Source organism: Sebastes umbrosus, chromosome 3 (genome assembly GCF_015220745.1).
Source record: "Sebastes umbrosus isolate fSebUmb1 chromosome 3, fSebUmb1.pri, whole genome shotgun sequence".
Taxonomy (NCBI): domain Eukaryota; kingdom Metazoa; phylum Chordata; class Actinopteri; order Perciformes; family Sebastidae; genus Sebastes; species Sebastes umbrosus.
The window spans coordinates 19,141,242-19,157,536 of record NC_051271.1 but is presented as its reverse complement, the minus strand read 5'-3'; the positions used below and the strand labels follow the sequence as shown (position 1 = coordinate 19,157,536).

The 16,295-nt window shown below is 41.0% G+C and overlaps 1 protein-coding gene across 4 annotated transcripts in view; it reads left to right on the top strand.

Moving 5' to 3' along the window:
- Positions 1–16,295, top strand: part of LOC119484813 (protein sidekick-1-like) — a 291,651-nt gene that overhangs the window by 261,012 nt on the left and 14,344 nt on the right. For all 4 annotated transcript variants that reach the window (XM_037763916.1, XM_037763915.1, XM_037763914.1 and 1 more), the window contains 7 exons: positions 3,374–3,575; positions 8,331–8,434; positions 8,568–8,638; positions 9,433–9,571; positions 11,412–11,468; positions 11,644–11,745; positions 13,180–13,295. In XM_037763916.1, the coding sequence (XP_037619844.1) occupies positions 3,374–3,575; positions 8,331–8,434; positions 8,568–8,638; positions 9,433–9,571; positions 11,412–11,468; positions 11,644–11,745; positions 13,180–13,295 (791 nt within the window). The remainder of the gene's footprint in view (positions 1–3,373; positions 3,576–8,330; positions 8,435–8,567; positions 8,639–9,432; positions 9,572–11,411; positions 11,469–11,643; positions 11,746–13,179; positions 13,296–16,295) is intronic.

The window sequence follows — 16,295 nt, the reverse complement described above, 5'->3', positions numbered from 1 at the left end:
TAGTGTTAATAGTTAAAGTGTTTTTCTGTGTTATTTGAGGCTTATAGTAGGGTATAATTAATGTTTTAGGAGCAGTGTCCCAGTCAGGATGCTCCTACATATTATGCAGCAGGATAAAGAGACACATTCTCAATTTTGACAGTGAATATAAGACACTAGGAGATATTACATTTTGAAGGTTTTTGACTTAAACCCTGCAGCAGTCAGAATATTTTTGGCATCATTGGGCAAAAAATCCATATTATCCTTTCAGCATATTGTAATTCAAGTGCTCTGAGAGAAAACTAGACTTCTGCACCTCCTCATGGATCTGTTTTCAGGCTTTAAAAAAGGTAGTGAGACTTTGGCCAATCACAGGTCACGCAAACTCCTATCAAGCGGTCAAACTAGGCAGCGCTGATCGAATATGAATCATTATTCTGTTACTATAATGCCTATTTCTCTCCTCAAATGTTTTCAGGCTTTCTCATTTTACAGCTAAACAGTACACTACAAGACGATAATTATGATAATGATTCATATTTGATCAGTGTTGCTTAGTTTGACCGTTTGATCGGAGTTCGTGAGTGATTGACAGCTGCTCAGAGACGGTAGGCTCCAGCTCGGCTCTGATTGGTTGTTTTCTTCCATTCTGTGAAATCTTGCAGATGCCGTTAGGAGCACCGGAGGACATGGAGGCACATGATTTTTTTCAGATTACCCGTCTCATGCACTACTGTCAGGATTTATAAAAATAACTTTTTTAATCATATTTGCTCCATTTCTACCCACTGCTGTTTTAAAACCAGATCATTTTGGACCATTATTATTACTACTTAAATAATTATTTTACTATTTTCACATATCACAGCCTTTGTCTGAACATTTAATTAAATTAATGTTTGCCCTAAAAGAGCAGATTCAGAAAACTTTGAAATATTGTTTCATTAATTAGATTTGTTCACCAATAAAAAAAAAGTTATGACGAACAGTTCACTAATTATTTTACAAAAAGGACGTGAACACTGTATTGATAAATTACAGTATCCTCGTTCTCACCCCTCCTCCCACGTGCCGCGCTCTCCACATAGATTTTATGTTCATATGGCTTATGATGCGCAGCGCAAATACGCTGGTGCTGTGCCATTATGAATCGCCATTATGAATCTCCCAGACAACCTGATATGGATAGGGCAGAGAAGAGTACCGGCAGCTTTGTGAGAAGTGCCGGTGCACAAGAAAAAGTCACGGTACTCCAAGTAGTAAAATGACACCGGTCGATGAATGCCGACCCACTTCAAGCACTGCCTACAACCATATCTTTTCTCTTTACTAGTACCAGCACCATCTCCTCTTTCTACTACCACACTCCTCTGCTCTGCTCTCCGTTGCGTAGCAGTAAACAGTCGTGTAAGTGCTGAAAGGGCAGCACTTGTTCTGACAATTATGAGTTTATTATCAGAACATGATCTTAACTGCGGAGCGGAACAAGAGGAGAACAGACAGGGAGACACAGATGGTATCAGGAAAACAAAAGAGGGAGAGAATAGTCTGTCTTGAAGGGACTGAAGAATAAGGGCACGAGGGAGGATGGGAGTCAAACAGATGTGACTTAAATTACTTGTGATAAGGATGAATGAAGGAAGGCGAGCCTGTGTGTGGGTTTGTGTCTGTGCTTGTGTATGTGTTTGAGAACAAGTGCAGATTAATTAAACTTCAGAGAGAATCGATAATGCTTTAATTTCCAGACTTAATCGATAATCTGATGCCCCTGAAATGAAACAGTTATGCCCCCAGCCATGTGTTTTTGTTTGTGTGAGTGCGTGCGTGTGTGTGTACACACATTTGCTAATCACACAGCTTGTGCCAACACAGTTGTACAAAGATACTGACTCCCAGACTCATCTTTTATCTTCTAATTGAATAGCGAAGACACAGACAAATACGAACACACACACACACACCAGCAATCTGCTGAAAAATTGTCTCTTTGATGCTGCAGTGGTTAGACGTCTTGTTTCATTTAAACATATGTATGCATTGCAACAGTCACACTGTCCTGTGTTACAAGGTATTTGCAGCATATGGTTCATGATAGTCTTCATTGGTCCAGGTGACAATTTATGTCATCATGTATATTTACAGATAGGAAGCAAATGAATGAATGGAGAAACATATTGAATGCAGATGTTTCTATACAGAGCACTCAGCACATTTACATGTAAGTAACCGGGTTACAGCTGATTTCTTAAAGGAACAGTGTGTAACATTTAAGGGGATCTATTAGCAGAAATATAATATAATATTCATAACTATGTTTTCATTAGTGTATAATCACCTGAAACTAAGAATCATTGTTTTTTTGTTAACTTAGAATGAGCCCTTTATATCATAGGGAGCTTGTCCTCTTCACAGAGTCCGCCATGTTGCTCCACCATGTTTCTACAGTAGCCCAGAACAGACAAACTAAACACTGGCTCTAGAGAGAGCCTTTCATGTTTTTACGTTTCCTGAAGGCCAACGTAGTTCTCCGACATGCTTGTGAAGCAGCGGTAACGTGAGCCACGGAGTGCAAAACCGTGGTACCACCAGCCGCCGCCTGACTTCCGTTGCTCCTACAGTTGTGTTATTATGGTAAGGATGACCTCTGAACAAGGCGAACGGCGTTACCACGGTTTTGCACTCTGCGGCCCATGTTACCACAGTCTTGGAAAGGGAGGAGTGAGCTGAGGGGTACTCAGTTGGTTGCAGTCTGCAACCACACCACTAGATGTCACCAAATCCTACACCCTATATCTTTAAATGTCATTTAAATTTCCCCAGCTTGAATTCTACCATAGAAAACAAATTTCTTGGTCACTAGCAATGTCTATAATTGGCTTTTGACATGTATGCATGTATTTGACAAAGACTTCAGACGAAGTATCCCTGTATAACTGTGACTGCAGAGCAGATATTAGCAAATATGTATCCACCTCTAATTCAAACACATTCGTGCTGTAAAGAGAAGCTGTGCCGTCTCTAGCCTGTCACACACACATATACACAAATGTATGATATCACTACTACAGTTAAAATATGAGCATTGAAGCTGTTTTGGAGGCTTGTGCTCGTATTTGATCTCCATCGCAAACACATTTGCGATGGAGATAAGCGTGTAGTGGATGTTTTGACCTTTTTTTCATTTTCTATTTTTTGCATCCAGCACCTTCTTAACTTGTGGTAATGTGTGGTGCTCTGGGCATTAATTTGTGACCCAACTATTTATCTATAGCTCTTTACGAAGTTCCCTCTCCTGCTTGCACTTCAATTCCCCCGTTCTTATCCTTTTTTCTACCATCCCTCTTTCTTTCCCTCTCATCTCTCCTCTGCCTCTTTCCCCCTTTTTCTACAGAGCGTCCCCAGCCACCCAGGAAGTTGGCTGTTCCTCAGGACGGGGTTGAATCTCGCCACCTCCGCCTCCACTGGGTGACGGGTGGCTCAGGTTCCTCCCCGCTGAGGTACTTCACTCTGCAGGCCAAAGAGCTGCCCGACGGGGCCTGGAACACACACACCGCTGACATCCCGCACAACGTGACCACCTGGACCACTGACAGGTACACATGTGCACATATGTGCAGTCACACACACAAACACTTATCTGCTCGTGTGGCGAGAGGGTAGTAATTGTCTCATCATAGCTTAGCAACCATAAATATGTGCAGCAGACCTGTCAAGCTTTGCACTCTCAATATTTAAAGAGGTTGGAGGGTGGTGTCTATTTTTGCGTTTCCACAACCTAAAACACGAGCAAATGTGTAAGAAATGGATTGTTCGGAAGTGTTTCTGCTCTAACGTAAACTGCAAACGTTAGCAGTACTGGCTAGTAATAACCAGTGGGCAACCTCTGGTCTGAAAAGTGAGGCCAATGCTGAAGTGCCTTAAACTTGCATTCTTTCTAATAGCCAGCAGGGGGCGACTCCTCTGGTTGCAAAAAGAAGTCAGATGTATAGAAGTCTATGAGAAAATGAGCCTACTTCTCACTTGATTTATTACCTCAGTAAACATTGTAAACATGAGTTTATGGTCTCAATCGCTAGTTTCAAGTCTTATTCAATACAGCATGATGTTCATTTAGTAAATGAGGTTCCCATTTAGGGTCAAATAGACCATAAAGCAGGGGATGCTTTAGGGCGTGGCTACCTTGTGATTGACAGGTCGTTGTTGTTGTTCGTGTTTTCGTCTTACAACTTTAACCCTTTCACAGTGTATTTTCAGTTCATGAAAATTAATATAATATTTTGGTCGCCTAAAAATAGCTTATTCAGTGTTCGGTTGTACTTAGCTCCACCCTCTCGTGACACTACTGGTTGCAAAAAAACAAGATGGCGACGGCCAAAATGCCGAACTCGAGGCTTCAAAACAGCGTCCACAAACCAATGGGTGACGTCACGGTGACTACGTCCACTTCTTATATACAGTCTATGGTAGCAACCCAGCGTTACTTCAATGAAGTCTTTCATACTGTATAACAGCAGATCTGCAATCTGTCATAATAATATCCAAATCAGGGGTTCATGATGTTAAAGGGACTCTATGTAAGAATCAGAAATTGCTTGTTAACAGCGACACCTGTGGCCGTTAAGTCAATGAAAGTCAGCGCCCTAAATCTCCTGGAGGACGGAGGTCCAGGTCCATCATGTGGAATGAGGCACCAACAACCAGAGAGAGGTCCCAGAACGGCTGATGATCCAGCACAGAGAAGCTTGTGTGTCCGTTGTGTTGTGAGCTTCTTGCAACCTTTTTTCTAAATGCTGCGCATGTCTCGTCAAATCGATGTTTCCGTGTCTCGTCAAGTTGGTGAAGATGTTTCTTCATTTGCTTGTGTTGTGTGTATTTACGGTGCGTTGAGCTCTCAGGGCCACTGTATACTTACAGATCCCTAACATCGAAGCTTTGTTTAGCATGACTTGCTGGACATGAATTAGTTAAAGCAAAATCTTGTTTAAAAATCCTGTAATGTTTATGCGTCCTTAGGGAGAAAGAGAGTGGACAGAGAGAGAGAGGAGGGATGCTATGAATTCTCAAAGCAAACAACAGAAAATTAGAACACAGAAGGAAAAGTTTTATTTATTTAGCACATGGAGTACCAAAAAGGTTTGTGGAGCAAAAAAACAACATAAACCACAAAAAAAACAACCACCAGGGAGAGTAATCATAATCACTGCAGAAACGTGGAGGATCTCAGTCACCTAATCACACAGGCACAGCAGGAAGTGCTCTTTGTCTGTTTCTCTTACTACCTTTTTTTTCCTCACTCTGCCTTTACGCTTTCAGGTTTGTGTGTGCTGTTTGTCCATGGTTTCTCTCTACAACCGTTTTTACCTTTTCATCCATCATCCCTCTTGTTGTCCCCACCTCCTTCCCTCCCCCCCTTCATCCATCAACAGCTAGTGCTTTCAAAAAACATAATGCATGTATTTTTTCCTTCGATCACATGCACTCATCCCCTGGAAGAGAGCTCCATGTCTTCCTTTTCCATCCCTCCCTCTTTATCCCTCCATCCTCTTCTCCCTGGTGAGGCTGTCATTATGGCAGCAGGTGATGGTGGTCAGACTCGACGGCTGCTCCAACTTCCCTGAAAGCTTGAGTAGCAGAACTACGCTGAGGCTTTACTTGTGTATCGTGTGTGTGTTCCCCCACATGTGTCTTCCGCTCCATGACTATCACAGAGCTATTTGAGATGCTGAAGAGCGTCCTCTCAGTGTGGCTGCATCAGCCTGCTTCAACCTGCCTCAGGGAGAGTCTATCTGCCGTGATGATGGTGGCGCTGCTGCTGTTATTGTTTTGATGCCGTTTTTTCGAGCTCATTCTATCACTGAATGCTCTAATTGCAGCGCCGGATGGAGGAATTAGCTTACATCTCCGCACGCTCGCGCTCACACTTACTTGTTATCCGTCCTTAATTGTTGTTTTCCACCGAGACATCTTTGGAAAACCAAAACATCGAAGTCCCCAGGCTGATGCAAACATAGACACAGTACAAACACTGTCTTTAACGTCGTCCCAGTGCTGTGGGTGCCTTTGATGTCTTATTCCTACGATACCCACAACCCCATAGGGCCTTTTCTTGTCCCTTATTGGGCATGGCTCATTATTATACAAGAGGACACTTGAGCAGTGCTCGTGTCGCCTGCTGAGTTTCTAGCTGATCCTCTGTAGTCTCCGAGGCTCGGTGTAGATAAAGTCTAAAGGAGGACCTTGCAGGTAGATGTGTAAGCAGTGATTAAAGGGGGGGGATGGGTGTTCATCTTGTTAATTATTAGGTTAGACTAATAAAAATGACTGTTTTGCCACCGACTGTCCTTTTTAAATTTTAATCAATTTCCCGCGGTGTTCAGGAGAGGGCACATTTAAACTATTAGCATGCTATAAGGCACCATAGACTCGTTCAGCTCGTCCCTAACAATGGGTGCCTGTTCATTCAGCTGATTGTAAGTGGCTCTAGAGCAAAGTGTTTTCAACATGACTGATGTAAATTGTTATTCTGCGCTTATTAATGCATTCACCTTGCACAGAGGAGAAATGCAGATAAGATGTTGTGGTAGCATGGCAGTAAAAATACTTTGGCAGGGGAGACAATTAGGAAAGGTGTAAGACGATTATTATTCAGGACCTCGTCTGCTCTTCAAAGGCCACTAAAAGAGCAAAAATATGTCTGTGATGGGGGGGTGATGGAGGAGATGGTTTTGTAGGAAGATATTCCCAAAGTTTTAAAAAGTTAAGGATGTTTTAAGTAGAGCTTCAACAGTGAATCGATTAGTTGTGAACTATAAAATTATTCACAAACTATTTTTATAATCGATCAATCGGTTTGGGTAATTTTTTAAGATAAAAAAAAGTCTAAATTCTCTGATTCCAGCTTCTTAAATGTGAATATTTTCTGGTTTCTTTACTCCTCTATGACAGTAAACGGAGTATCATTGAGTTGTGGACAAAACAAGACATTTGAGGACATCATTTTGGGCTTTGGGAAACACTGATCTTAATTTTTCCCTATTTTCTGACATTTTATTGAACAAACAACTAATCAATTAATCAAGAAAATAATTAACAGATTAATGGACAATGAAAATGATCGTTAGTTGCAGCCTTAGATTTAAGGTCTTACAAATACTCAAAATGCTCATTAGTGAGAAACCTTTAGTGGAAACAAAAATCTGTTTGTTTACTATGAAAATCCCACCAGGTACTTTAAAGCTTTGGCATTGCTGTTATTAAATTTTCATATATTACTTGCAATATGAACTAATTTCACTGTTTTCATCAGTATACAGTTATCTCCCCGTGATTACTCTACTAAGCAGATCAAACTTGATTTATTTGTATAGCACCTCTCATAGTTAAGTGCAATTCAAAGCTCTTTACAGGTGACTGATGAGCTAATAAGAGTCCAAATATAAACTGTGAAACAATAAAGCGCAGGCGCGATGCTAAGAGGAGACATTGAGGTGCAATGCTCACCCATGGCACATCTTTCAAGCAAAAAAAAATAAATAACAGGAGACGTGAATTAACGATTGGTGCATCCACTGTGATGTGTGAAGGTTCATTGTGAGTATTGAGAAACGTTTTCGCTGACGGTAATGCTTGTAAGGCAGAGCTGGTCCTGAAGAGCTCCAAGACACTTGGCCTTCGGCTCTTTTAGTGGCGAGTCCAGTGGTCGGCGTGATGGCGTTTAATAGTGTCATTTAGCCACTTGTTAGCAACCGCCTTTTATAAGACATATAAAAGCTTCAAAATTCACTATTGGGATATTTATTGAAGTATTTTATATCGGAGAACAAAACGTTAAAATCTCTTCAGCTTGTGTTAACAGCAGACCTTATTTCAGGCTTCTAACTAAAAACCCATTGACTTCCAGACGAGGGAACCGGAAGTGCTAAAATGCTAACTCTTTTCCGGGTTTTAGGATTCATTCCTGCACCGCTCTATTACAAACGCAAAGCATGAATCAATTGTTCTAGTAATAATTCAGTCACATTGAAAACATATTGCGAATCTTACATGAGAATCATGGAGCAACACGTACAAACACCCAGCAGCCGTTCAATTTAAATGAACCAATTCATCAATTTAAGCCCGAATTCTGTTCAAAAATATATTTGAAATAAAAGGAAAATATTATTTTTAAATTAATGAATGCAAACTTTCCTCAGGCAATGGGACGAAGGAAAAAAAAAGATAGATATATAAGAAAGAGAGAGAGGTGTAAGGCTGAAATCAATAGCATGTGAATCATATTAAATTCATATTTATTTGCATTTTGTGTCCATCTGTTCATGTGTATCTGTGTGTGTTTGTGTCTACAGACTGAAGCCCTTTACATCATACAAGTTTCGGATGTTGGCAACCAACGATGTAGGAGACAGCGTCCTCAGCAAAGAGACGGAGGCTGTTACAACTCTGCAGGATGGTGAGAGATTAGGAACACTGGGGAGGAAAGAAGGAGGAAAACGAGGAAATATGTGGATTTGAAAACATAATAGAGAGTGACAGTCTCTACGTCTTTTTCTTCCTCACTCTCTTTCTCTATTTTTTCTTTTCAGTGCCTGACGAGCCTCCAGTGATCCTCGCAGTGAAACCAACAACCACTACCTCAGTCCTGGTGCAGTGGAAGGTATATGAAGACAGATACACACTCAGTATATACACACAGAGCTGCACAATGCAACTCTGAGTGCAGGTTAATCACCTATTTGGAGAATGAGACCCCTGCAGACTAACTGTATGCAGTGTTTGTACGTGTTGTATGTGGATGCAATTATCATTATTTATTGAACCAGGAGAGGTCAGAGGGCAGCACAGACAGATTGGAGGGATCTCAAGAGGGAGGGACGGACAGACGGAGGGACAGATCGTCCTAGCTGGGGGAGAAAAAATGTTCAAACTCTTAATAAGGATATACCAGCAGGAGAGCTGTTAGAGGGTGGGAGAAGCAAACATCAGCAATGTCCAACAACAGAGGAAAAAAGAGAGAGAGTTCTGGAGAAATAGAGGTGGTTTTAGAGCAACCGTGACATGTGAGAAGACAGTAAACACAGCCTAGCTGCTTCTCTGCTTGTCACTCTTCCTCTTCGGTTTGGAAGTGTCTTCTCTCACTCCTTCTAGCCTTATGTCAAAGCAGAAGGAGGCAATGAAAAACAAAGTCACCAGCAATTTCATCATCCTTTACAAGAGTGCCAAACCCACTGAAGCATCACTTTGTCTGTGCGGGTTACAGCCGGACCAATCCACCAGCCCTTTAAAGTGGACTCTGCTGATAAAATACTGCTCTGCCAGCCGCCGGCGTCCTGTCAGTCACCTCGCTACGCCAAGAAAATGAAAATGAGCTCAGTGCAGATTTCTTTTTTTTTTTTTAGGAATGGAGTACTAATACTTTTCTCTGTGTGTGCTTGTTTGCATGTTTTTCAGCGACCCAATGACGACAGCATTAACGGGGTGTTGACTGGATACCGGCTGTATTACAGAGAGCTCCCAGTAAACACCTCCACTTTCACTGAAGCAGAAGTCCAGGCCACCAAAAACAACACCACAAGTGCCCTCATTACAAGTGAGTAGTACTGAGACTAATGTTAAATGTTCGCTAAATCCAACCCCCACTTAGTTACTATTGCTATGCCTGTCAGACTTTATTGTCCTTGCGCTGCAATTACGCAGCATTTATAGTGTCATTTCTATTAGGGCTTAACGATTTCGAAAAAATTATCTAATTGCAATTATTTTGCAATTGTGGTATGATTTGTGATATTACAGGGAATGATAATTGTACATTGTTATTCTCATTTTAAGTAAATAACATGAAAATGATTATGGTGTGATTTTAGCAGGGATCTGTACCAGAAAAAGATGTTTTCTTAAATCTGTAGAATATGATGCATAGGCCAGGACATCTCTGCAGCACGACTATATATAAAGGTGCTAAATTTCAAATTCAGAGCATATCCATGATTGAGGGATTTCCTCCGTACAGCTCTCAACATGGCGACGGCTGAGCCGGTGGCTAGCAGCTAACAGTGCTAGCAGCACGAACAGTGCAAACAACATCAACAGTGCTGACAGAGCTAACAGTGTTAACCTGGGGGGAACCGGAGGGTGGGTGTTACGCGACGCTACGCCTTGGGTCGGGACGGCGTTATCAGCGATAACCGCCGTATGAGCACGGTGAAGAGTGGCGGCCATTAGCTAGTCGGTGGGGCACACACACTGGGACTAACATGCTCTACATTCACACAACTTCATGCTCTGCTCAGGTAGACATTACTCCTCTATAACTTTATATAGCTAATAGTTGTTTGCTGCTATATTACTTAGAGCTGTCAAAGTTAGCGTGATAATAACATGTTAACGCAAATTTGTTTTAATGCCACTAACACAATCGATCTTTCGGAGGCTGTAGCGGGCTCAGTTTTAAAGCTAGAGTGAAGATACTGGCATCATATGAAACTAGAAAACCTAAAGAATTCATCCCTTGGAACTTGCGCTAAATTTTGGAGAGGAAAAACTGGCATGGCCATTTTCAAAGGGGTCCTTTGACCTCTGACCTCAAGATATGGGAATGAAAATGGGTTCTATGGGTACCCACGAGTCTCCCCTTTACAGACATGCCCACTTTATGATAATCACATGCAGGGTTGGGCAAGTCATAGTTAAGTCAGCATGTTATGATTTGAGCATGTTTTTTATGCTAAATGCAGTACCTGTGAGGGTTCCTGGACACTATTGTTCATTGTTTTGTGTTGGTAATTGATATACAATAATAAATAAATATATACATACATTTGCATAAAGCAAGCATATTTGCCCACTCCCATGTTGATAAGAGTATTAAATACTTGACAAATCTCCCTTTAAGGTACATTTTGAACAGATAAAAAATCATGCGATTAATTGAGATTAAATATTTGAATCGATTGACAGCCCTAAAATGAATGCTCTAACTTTCAAAGTTATCACCTTTAATTTGGAAGGATATTTTGACACATTAAGCCTTTAACGAATATTGCGCCTATGCGATATGAAGGCTGACAGGCTTTCATTTCTCGTTAAACTGGAGATTTTATCAGCTGTAGCTGACTAGTTAACTCATGGAGCTAACCTTAGCTCCATGAGTTAAAAACACAATCTCCAGCTGACTCATTTTATAAAGATAACACTGTAAATAAACGTAGGACATGGAAATTTAAAAAACAGCATTGTTTTGCAGTATAGAGCTACATTGTTACAATACTTTAGTATGTATGTAAGTATGATAATGAGTGTTAAAAAGAAACATCTTTCAGACGTTTTCCTCTTAAACACAGTCATTTTATTGAATTTTAATTGCACAATTTATTGTTGAACGTGAAACATGTACTGATGTCTCCCTCCATCTTTCTCTCACTATTCCCAAGCCAAAAGCACATTCAAGACAGTCAGCAGTGCCTCGCTAACACAGTTTGAGTTGACACGTAAGTAAATCAAGATGGGAAGTAAAGCTCTTGGCATCTTTATGTGTTAGATTTAGTTTTAGTTACCTTGATAAACAAACAGCTTCTAGAATAAGAAGTGACAACAACAAACAACATAGTTGCTTCGCATGCAAGTCGTATAAATGTAAATGTAAGTATTTTCATTTCTTTGTAGAACTAAAGAAGTTCAAACGCTACCAGATTGTTATGACGAGCTACAATATCATCGGAGAGAGCCCCCCCTCCGCCCCAGTCGAGGTGTCTGTTGGAGAGGCAGGTAGGTGGAAACACAAAGAGGCTGTTAGACTGGTCACAACTTCAATGTGTGATATACACATGTTGTTTCTAAACTGTTTACACTGGTAGGATTTAACGCCAGAAAAGCTGTTTTATTGTTGGATGTCAAGCTCCCGCGTTCAACATTTAGTGCGTTTTGACTTCATAAAGGAACATTTAGTTTGGAGCTGAATCTTTGGATGGTTGCTCTTTTTATATCAGTTACAGTGATCTTTTAATTTATACTTACTTCTCAGGATATCATCTTTTAAGCATGAAAGCACTTTCTTGACCTTAGAAATAGTATTTTAACAGATCAATCCCATCTTAAAGTCCACTTACTAACTTCAGACCGTATCAGGCGGTATTAATCAGCAGATAGAGTTCAGTACTTCAGTTGTGATGAAGATGGATCCGTTCACATACAAGCTCAGTAGCTGTCATACTGTCATCCATAGCACATCATCCGCTTTTGAGGACTGTGTGATATGGTTGAAACCTCTGGAAGACCTTGAGATGGGATTGTTTTGTCAAATGATTATTTTCTGTCTCTGTTTTGTCTGCTCTCTGTGTCTTGTCTCCTTCTCTTCTCTTTCTTGCTCTGTCCTGTCCGCGCCTCATGTCCTGCTCTCAGTGCCCCTCGAGTGGCATTGCCTTGTGTGTGTGTGTACGTGTGTGTGCGTGTGTTTGCGTGTGTGTGTGTGTGTGTGTGTGTGTATTTGTGCCTATGTGTGTGTATGTGTGTGTGAGGGTGTGCGTGTGCATTCATCTGGACACATCTGAATGTCGTCAAGAGCTGCACAAAGTCATCTATTTTGTCGTAATGGCCCAACCCCTGTTTAACTTTCACCGGAGAGTCAAACCATGGATCCATTACACAGACAGGAGTGCAAATATATTACTCTCACACACTTATATGCACACACACACACACACACACACACACACACACTTCTACAAGGCTGGCAAACACATAAGCAACAGTGCGGGTGAACACATTGGCACGTTATGGTAGTAACACCCACACGTTTTTGCAATTTCCCTCACAATCTCACACTCTCTCCATCAGACCAACGCCGCATTCCTATTCAAGGGGTGTGTGTAGTGTGTGTGTGTGTGTAGTGTGTGCGTGTAGGCCATACGTATCACATGCAGATGAGCGAGAGGTGAGGATAAGCAGGGGGAGGCAGAAAAGGGCTGGAGGGGGATGATGAAATGGGGTGATATGGCCTTTTCTCTAGCCTCAAGTGCACACTGCTGAGTGTTCATGCATATGTGTGGTACAGTGGAGCAATAAGGTGCTGCCGTAGGCCCCTTCTAATTGGAAGGGTAAAACATTTCTTTCCTACTTCCCACTCTCACACCCAGCTGCGCACACACAAACACACACACACACACACAGTAACTGTCTAACGAATCGCCTCGCCTCCTGCAGCTCCATCAGTGGCCCCTCAGTCTATCAGAGTGTCAGCTGTGTCTCCCTCCATCCTGGAAGTGACCTGGGACACCCCCCCCCTTGAGACCCAGAATGGACTCATCCAAGGATACAAGGTGAAACACACAAATATGCAAAGATTTCCACACACAAGACAGAAAAAGACCACACAAATGAGCACTTACTGTATAGTATGAGTGTCCACGTGATAGAAAAGCACACGGCTCTGTTTCCCTCTGCATTTTAAACGTCTCTGCTCTTGTCTTGGAGGGGCTTTGCTCTGCCGCACCTTCAAGTGTCCTATAGAGAAAGAGGGAGCATTAAGTCAGAGGAAGAATCTGAATATCCTTTAATGGTTTCAATATCACTCCTCTGCCCGTCTCTCCCCCTCAACTCCCCTGTCACACCCCCTCGCTCTTAGTACTTCAAACACAAGGTTATCTGTCCTGCTTTAGACACATTGATTTCTGCCTGAGAAGAGGGGGGAATGGAGAAAGAAAGAAGGGAATGTAATATTTGCAGAGAGAAGAAATGAGATGAGCGAGCGATCCCTGTAGAATCCTGATTAGAGGAGAGGATCGAGGGAATACGTTTAAACTAGCAGAAGCAGCCGGACACTGGGAGAGGAGTATGAGGCGGAAAGGGTTAACGAGATTAAGACGAGAGAAATAGAGCAAAGAAAGAATGTTTAATAAATGTATAGGTTCTGACTTATGTTAACACTCCGACTCTGTTAGGTGAGCAGGAGGCGGCAGGTGGGACTGAAGGTAAACTACATTGCAAGTGTATTTTTAGACAGTTGACGTTTACTGAAATGCTCTAGAGGGCTTGTTAAATGCACTGAACATGATGGGTAACAGGTAGGGCTTTCAATCGATTAAAATATTTAATCACTATTAATCGCATGATTATCCATAGTTAATCGTTATTAATTGCAAATTAATTGCACATTTTTTATCTGTTCAAAATATACCTTAAATAGAGATATATCAAGGATTTAATACTCTTATCAACATGGGAGAGGGTAAATATGCTGCTTTATGCAAATGTATGAAATCACTTAACAACACAAAACAAAATACCAATATTTTAAGCGCAAGTTTGGAGCTTTAGTTAGCCTCCTTCAAGCTAGTATGACATGGTTGGTACCAATGGATTCCTTAAGTTTTTTATAGTTCATATGATGCCAGTATCTTCTATAAAACTGATCCCGCTACCACCTGAAATCGCAAGTTGCCGTTAAAACAAATTTGCGTTAACGCATTATTATGGCGTTAACTTTGACAGCCCTGGTAACAGGTTATACCAAACTGTGCTGGTGGAATAACACACACAACACATATAAATGGTTGCACGTTATCAAATGTGTGGGCAGATTTGTACAAATGAGTCATTGATATTTTGAATTAAGCTCTCCAAAACTGTAGATTTCCCTTGTCGTGTCAACTTTTAAGATGTTTTTTCTTCATACTTATAAGATAATCCATCATGCTATTCCTGCCAAAATAGGTCAGTCATTTCTAATAGAAGTGCTACAGACACAAACAAAAACCTCAAAATGATGAAGTGTTTTCCTCCTTTGCAAAGTAAACATCCAACCGCTGTTTTTCATCAAGACTTAAGATCCTAAATCAACTCTTTAACAAAAGAGATGGTTGGAAAATCCATTTAAGTTTCTGGATCTCATCAAATCATAATCATGTTCATTCATGACAACTTCAAATTGTTTTACTAATCCTGATGGTCTCACACTCTTACCAAATCCCAAAATAGATCCTCTACACAACAGTAGAGTGGATTAAAAAGAAATGTCCTGGACATTTTTACTAAACCATTAGAATAAAGTATCAGAAATGAATGTAAATGGAAGTACCCCTTTTACGCAGAAGGTAATACATTTTGATTTTAAATTGAGTATATGGATGAGATATTCTGTATCTCATTATTGTAAGAGCTTGTGGAAGGACAGAGATGGTATAATGCTGCCCTCAAGTGCTACTCATAAGCTGCTGCTTCCAAGTTTGGAAGCTGTAAGTATAGCTTATGGTGCTTTGTAGTGCCTTCTGTTAGGAATAATAACAAAATGGGCCTCTTAACAGAAAGTAGCTCTTGGCTTTTGTTTTACTTTATAAACCAAACTGCACAGAGACAGTTTATGTTGCAGAAAAAAACTGTTGAATGTAAAGTAGCAACTTAGATTTATACAAAAAAAAAAACATTTATTTACCTGAAATACCAACATAAATTCAAATATCAATTACTGCCACAAATCTGAATATTAGACCCGTTTTTAAAACATTCCCGCAAAATGTTCGACATCAGTAAAGATCAGTGTCTTGTTGTTACACACTGAAGTCATATTTATTATGATATTTCACAGTAATAGCAAGAAGTGGCAAAATTATACTGCTGCATGTTGTTGTTGGCTGATATGACACTGTTGCCAAATACACCACATCAATCATATCATATCAATATCTGGTCAAATCTCACTGTGTGTATCCATCTTATTGACCACTGGTCCACAAAGAAACTCCAAGTACACAAAATGTCCAATCCGTCTGTAATTATAAAAGCAACAATTTCATGATCTGATTACAGTTTGAATGAGCTGAGGAGCCATGTGACGGTATGATTAGGGACCCGGGTGGCTGATTGTCGTCGAATGCTTGTCGGGAAAAAAACGTCCGTGTGCTGTGGTTGAACACGTTCAAATCAAGAACAAACTCTGCTCTGGCACATATTCATTTTGCTGTGACTTTGCACTTAAAGCTACGATGACCAGATGTCCCAGTTTGTCTGGGATTGTCCCGGTTTCAACCTGGATTTCCTGAGTCCGGATGAATATCTGTAAAACACTAAAATGTCCCGGTTTTCAACACCCTCTAACAAATAGTCCCGGTTTTCACCACAATTATAATAATAACAACAATATTATACTTACATTACCATGTTCTGTCCCACTCATTATTACGGAGCCCGGGAGTGGTCATAGAGAGAAAAGATATTGCCTAATATATTGAGGCCACAATTTGTGCACACAAGTTATGTGTATTTACAGAGAGCCAGCACAGCGCTCCCCGCTGCAGTCTCTAACTAGAGTGATGTTGCGCGCT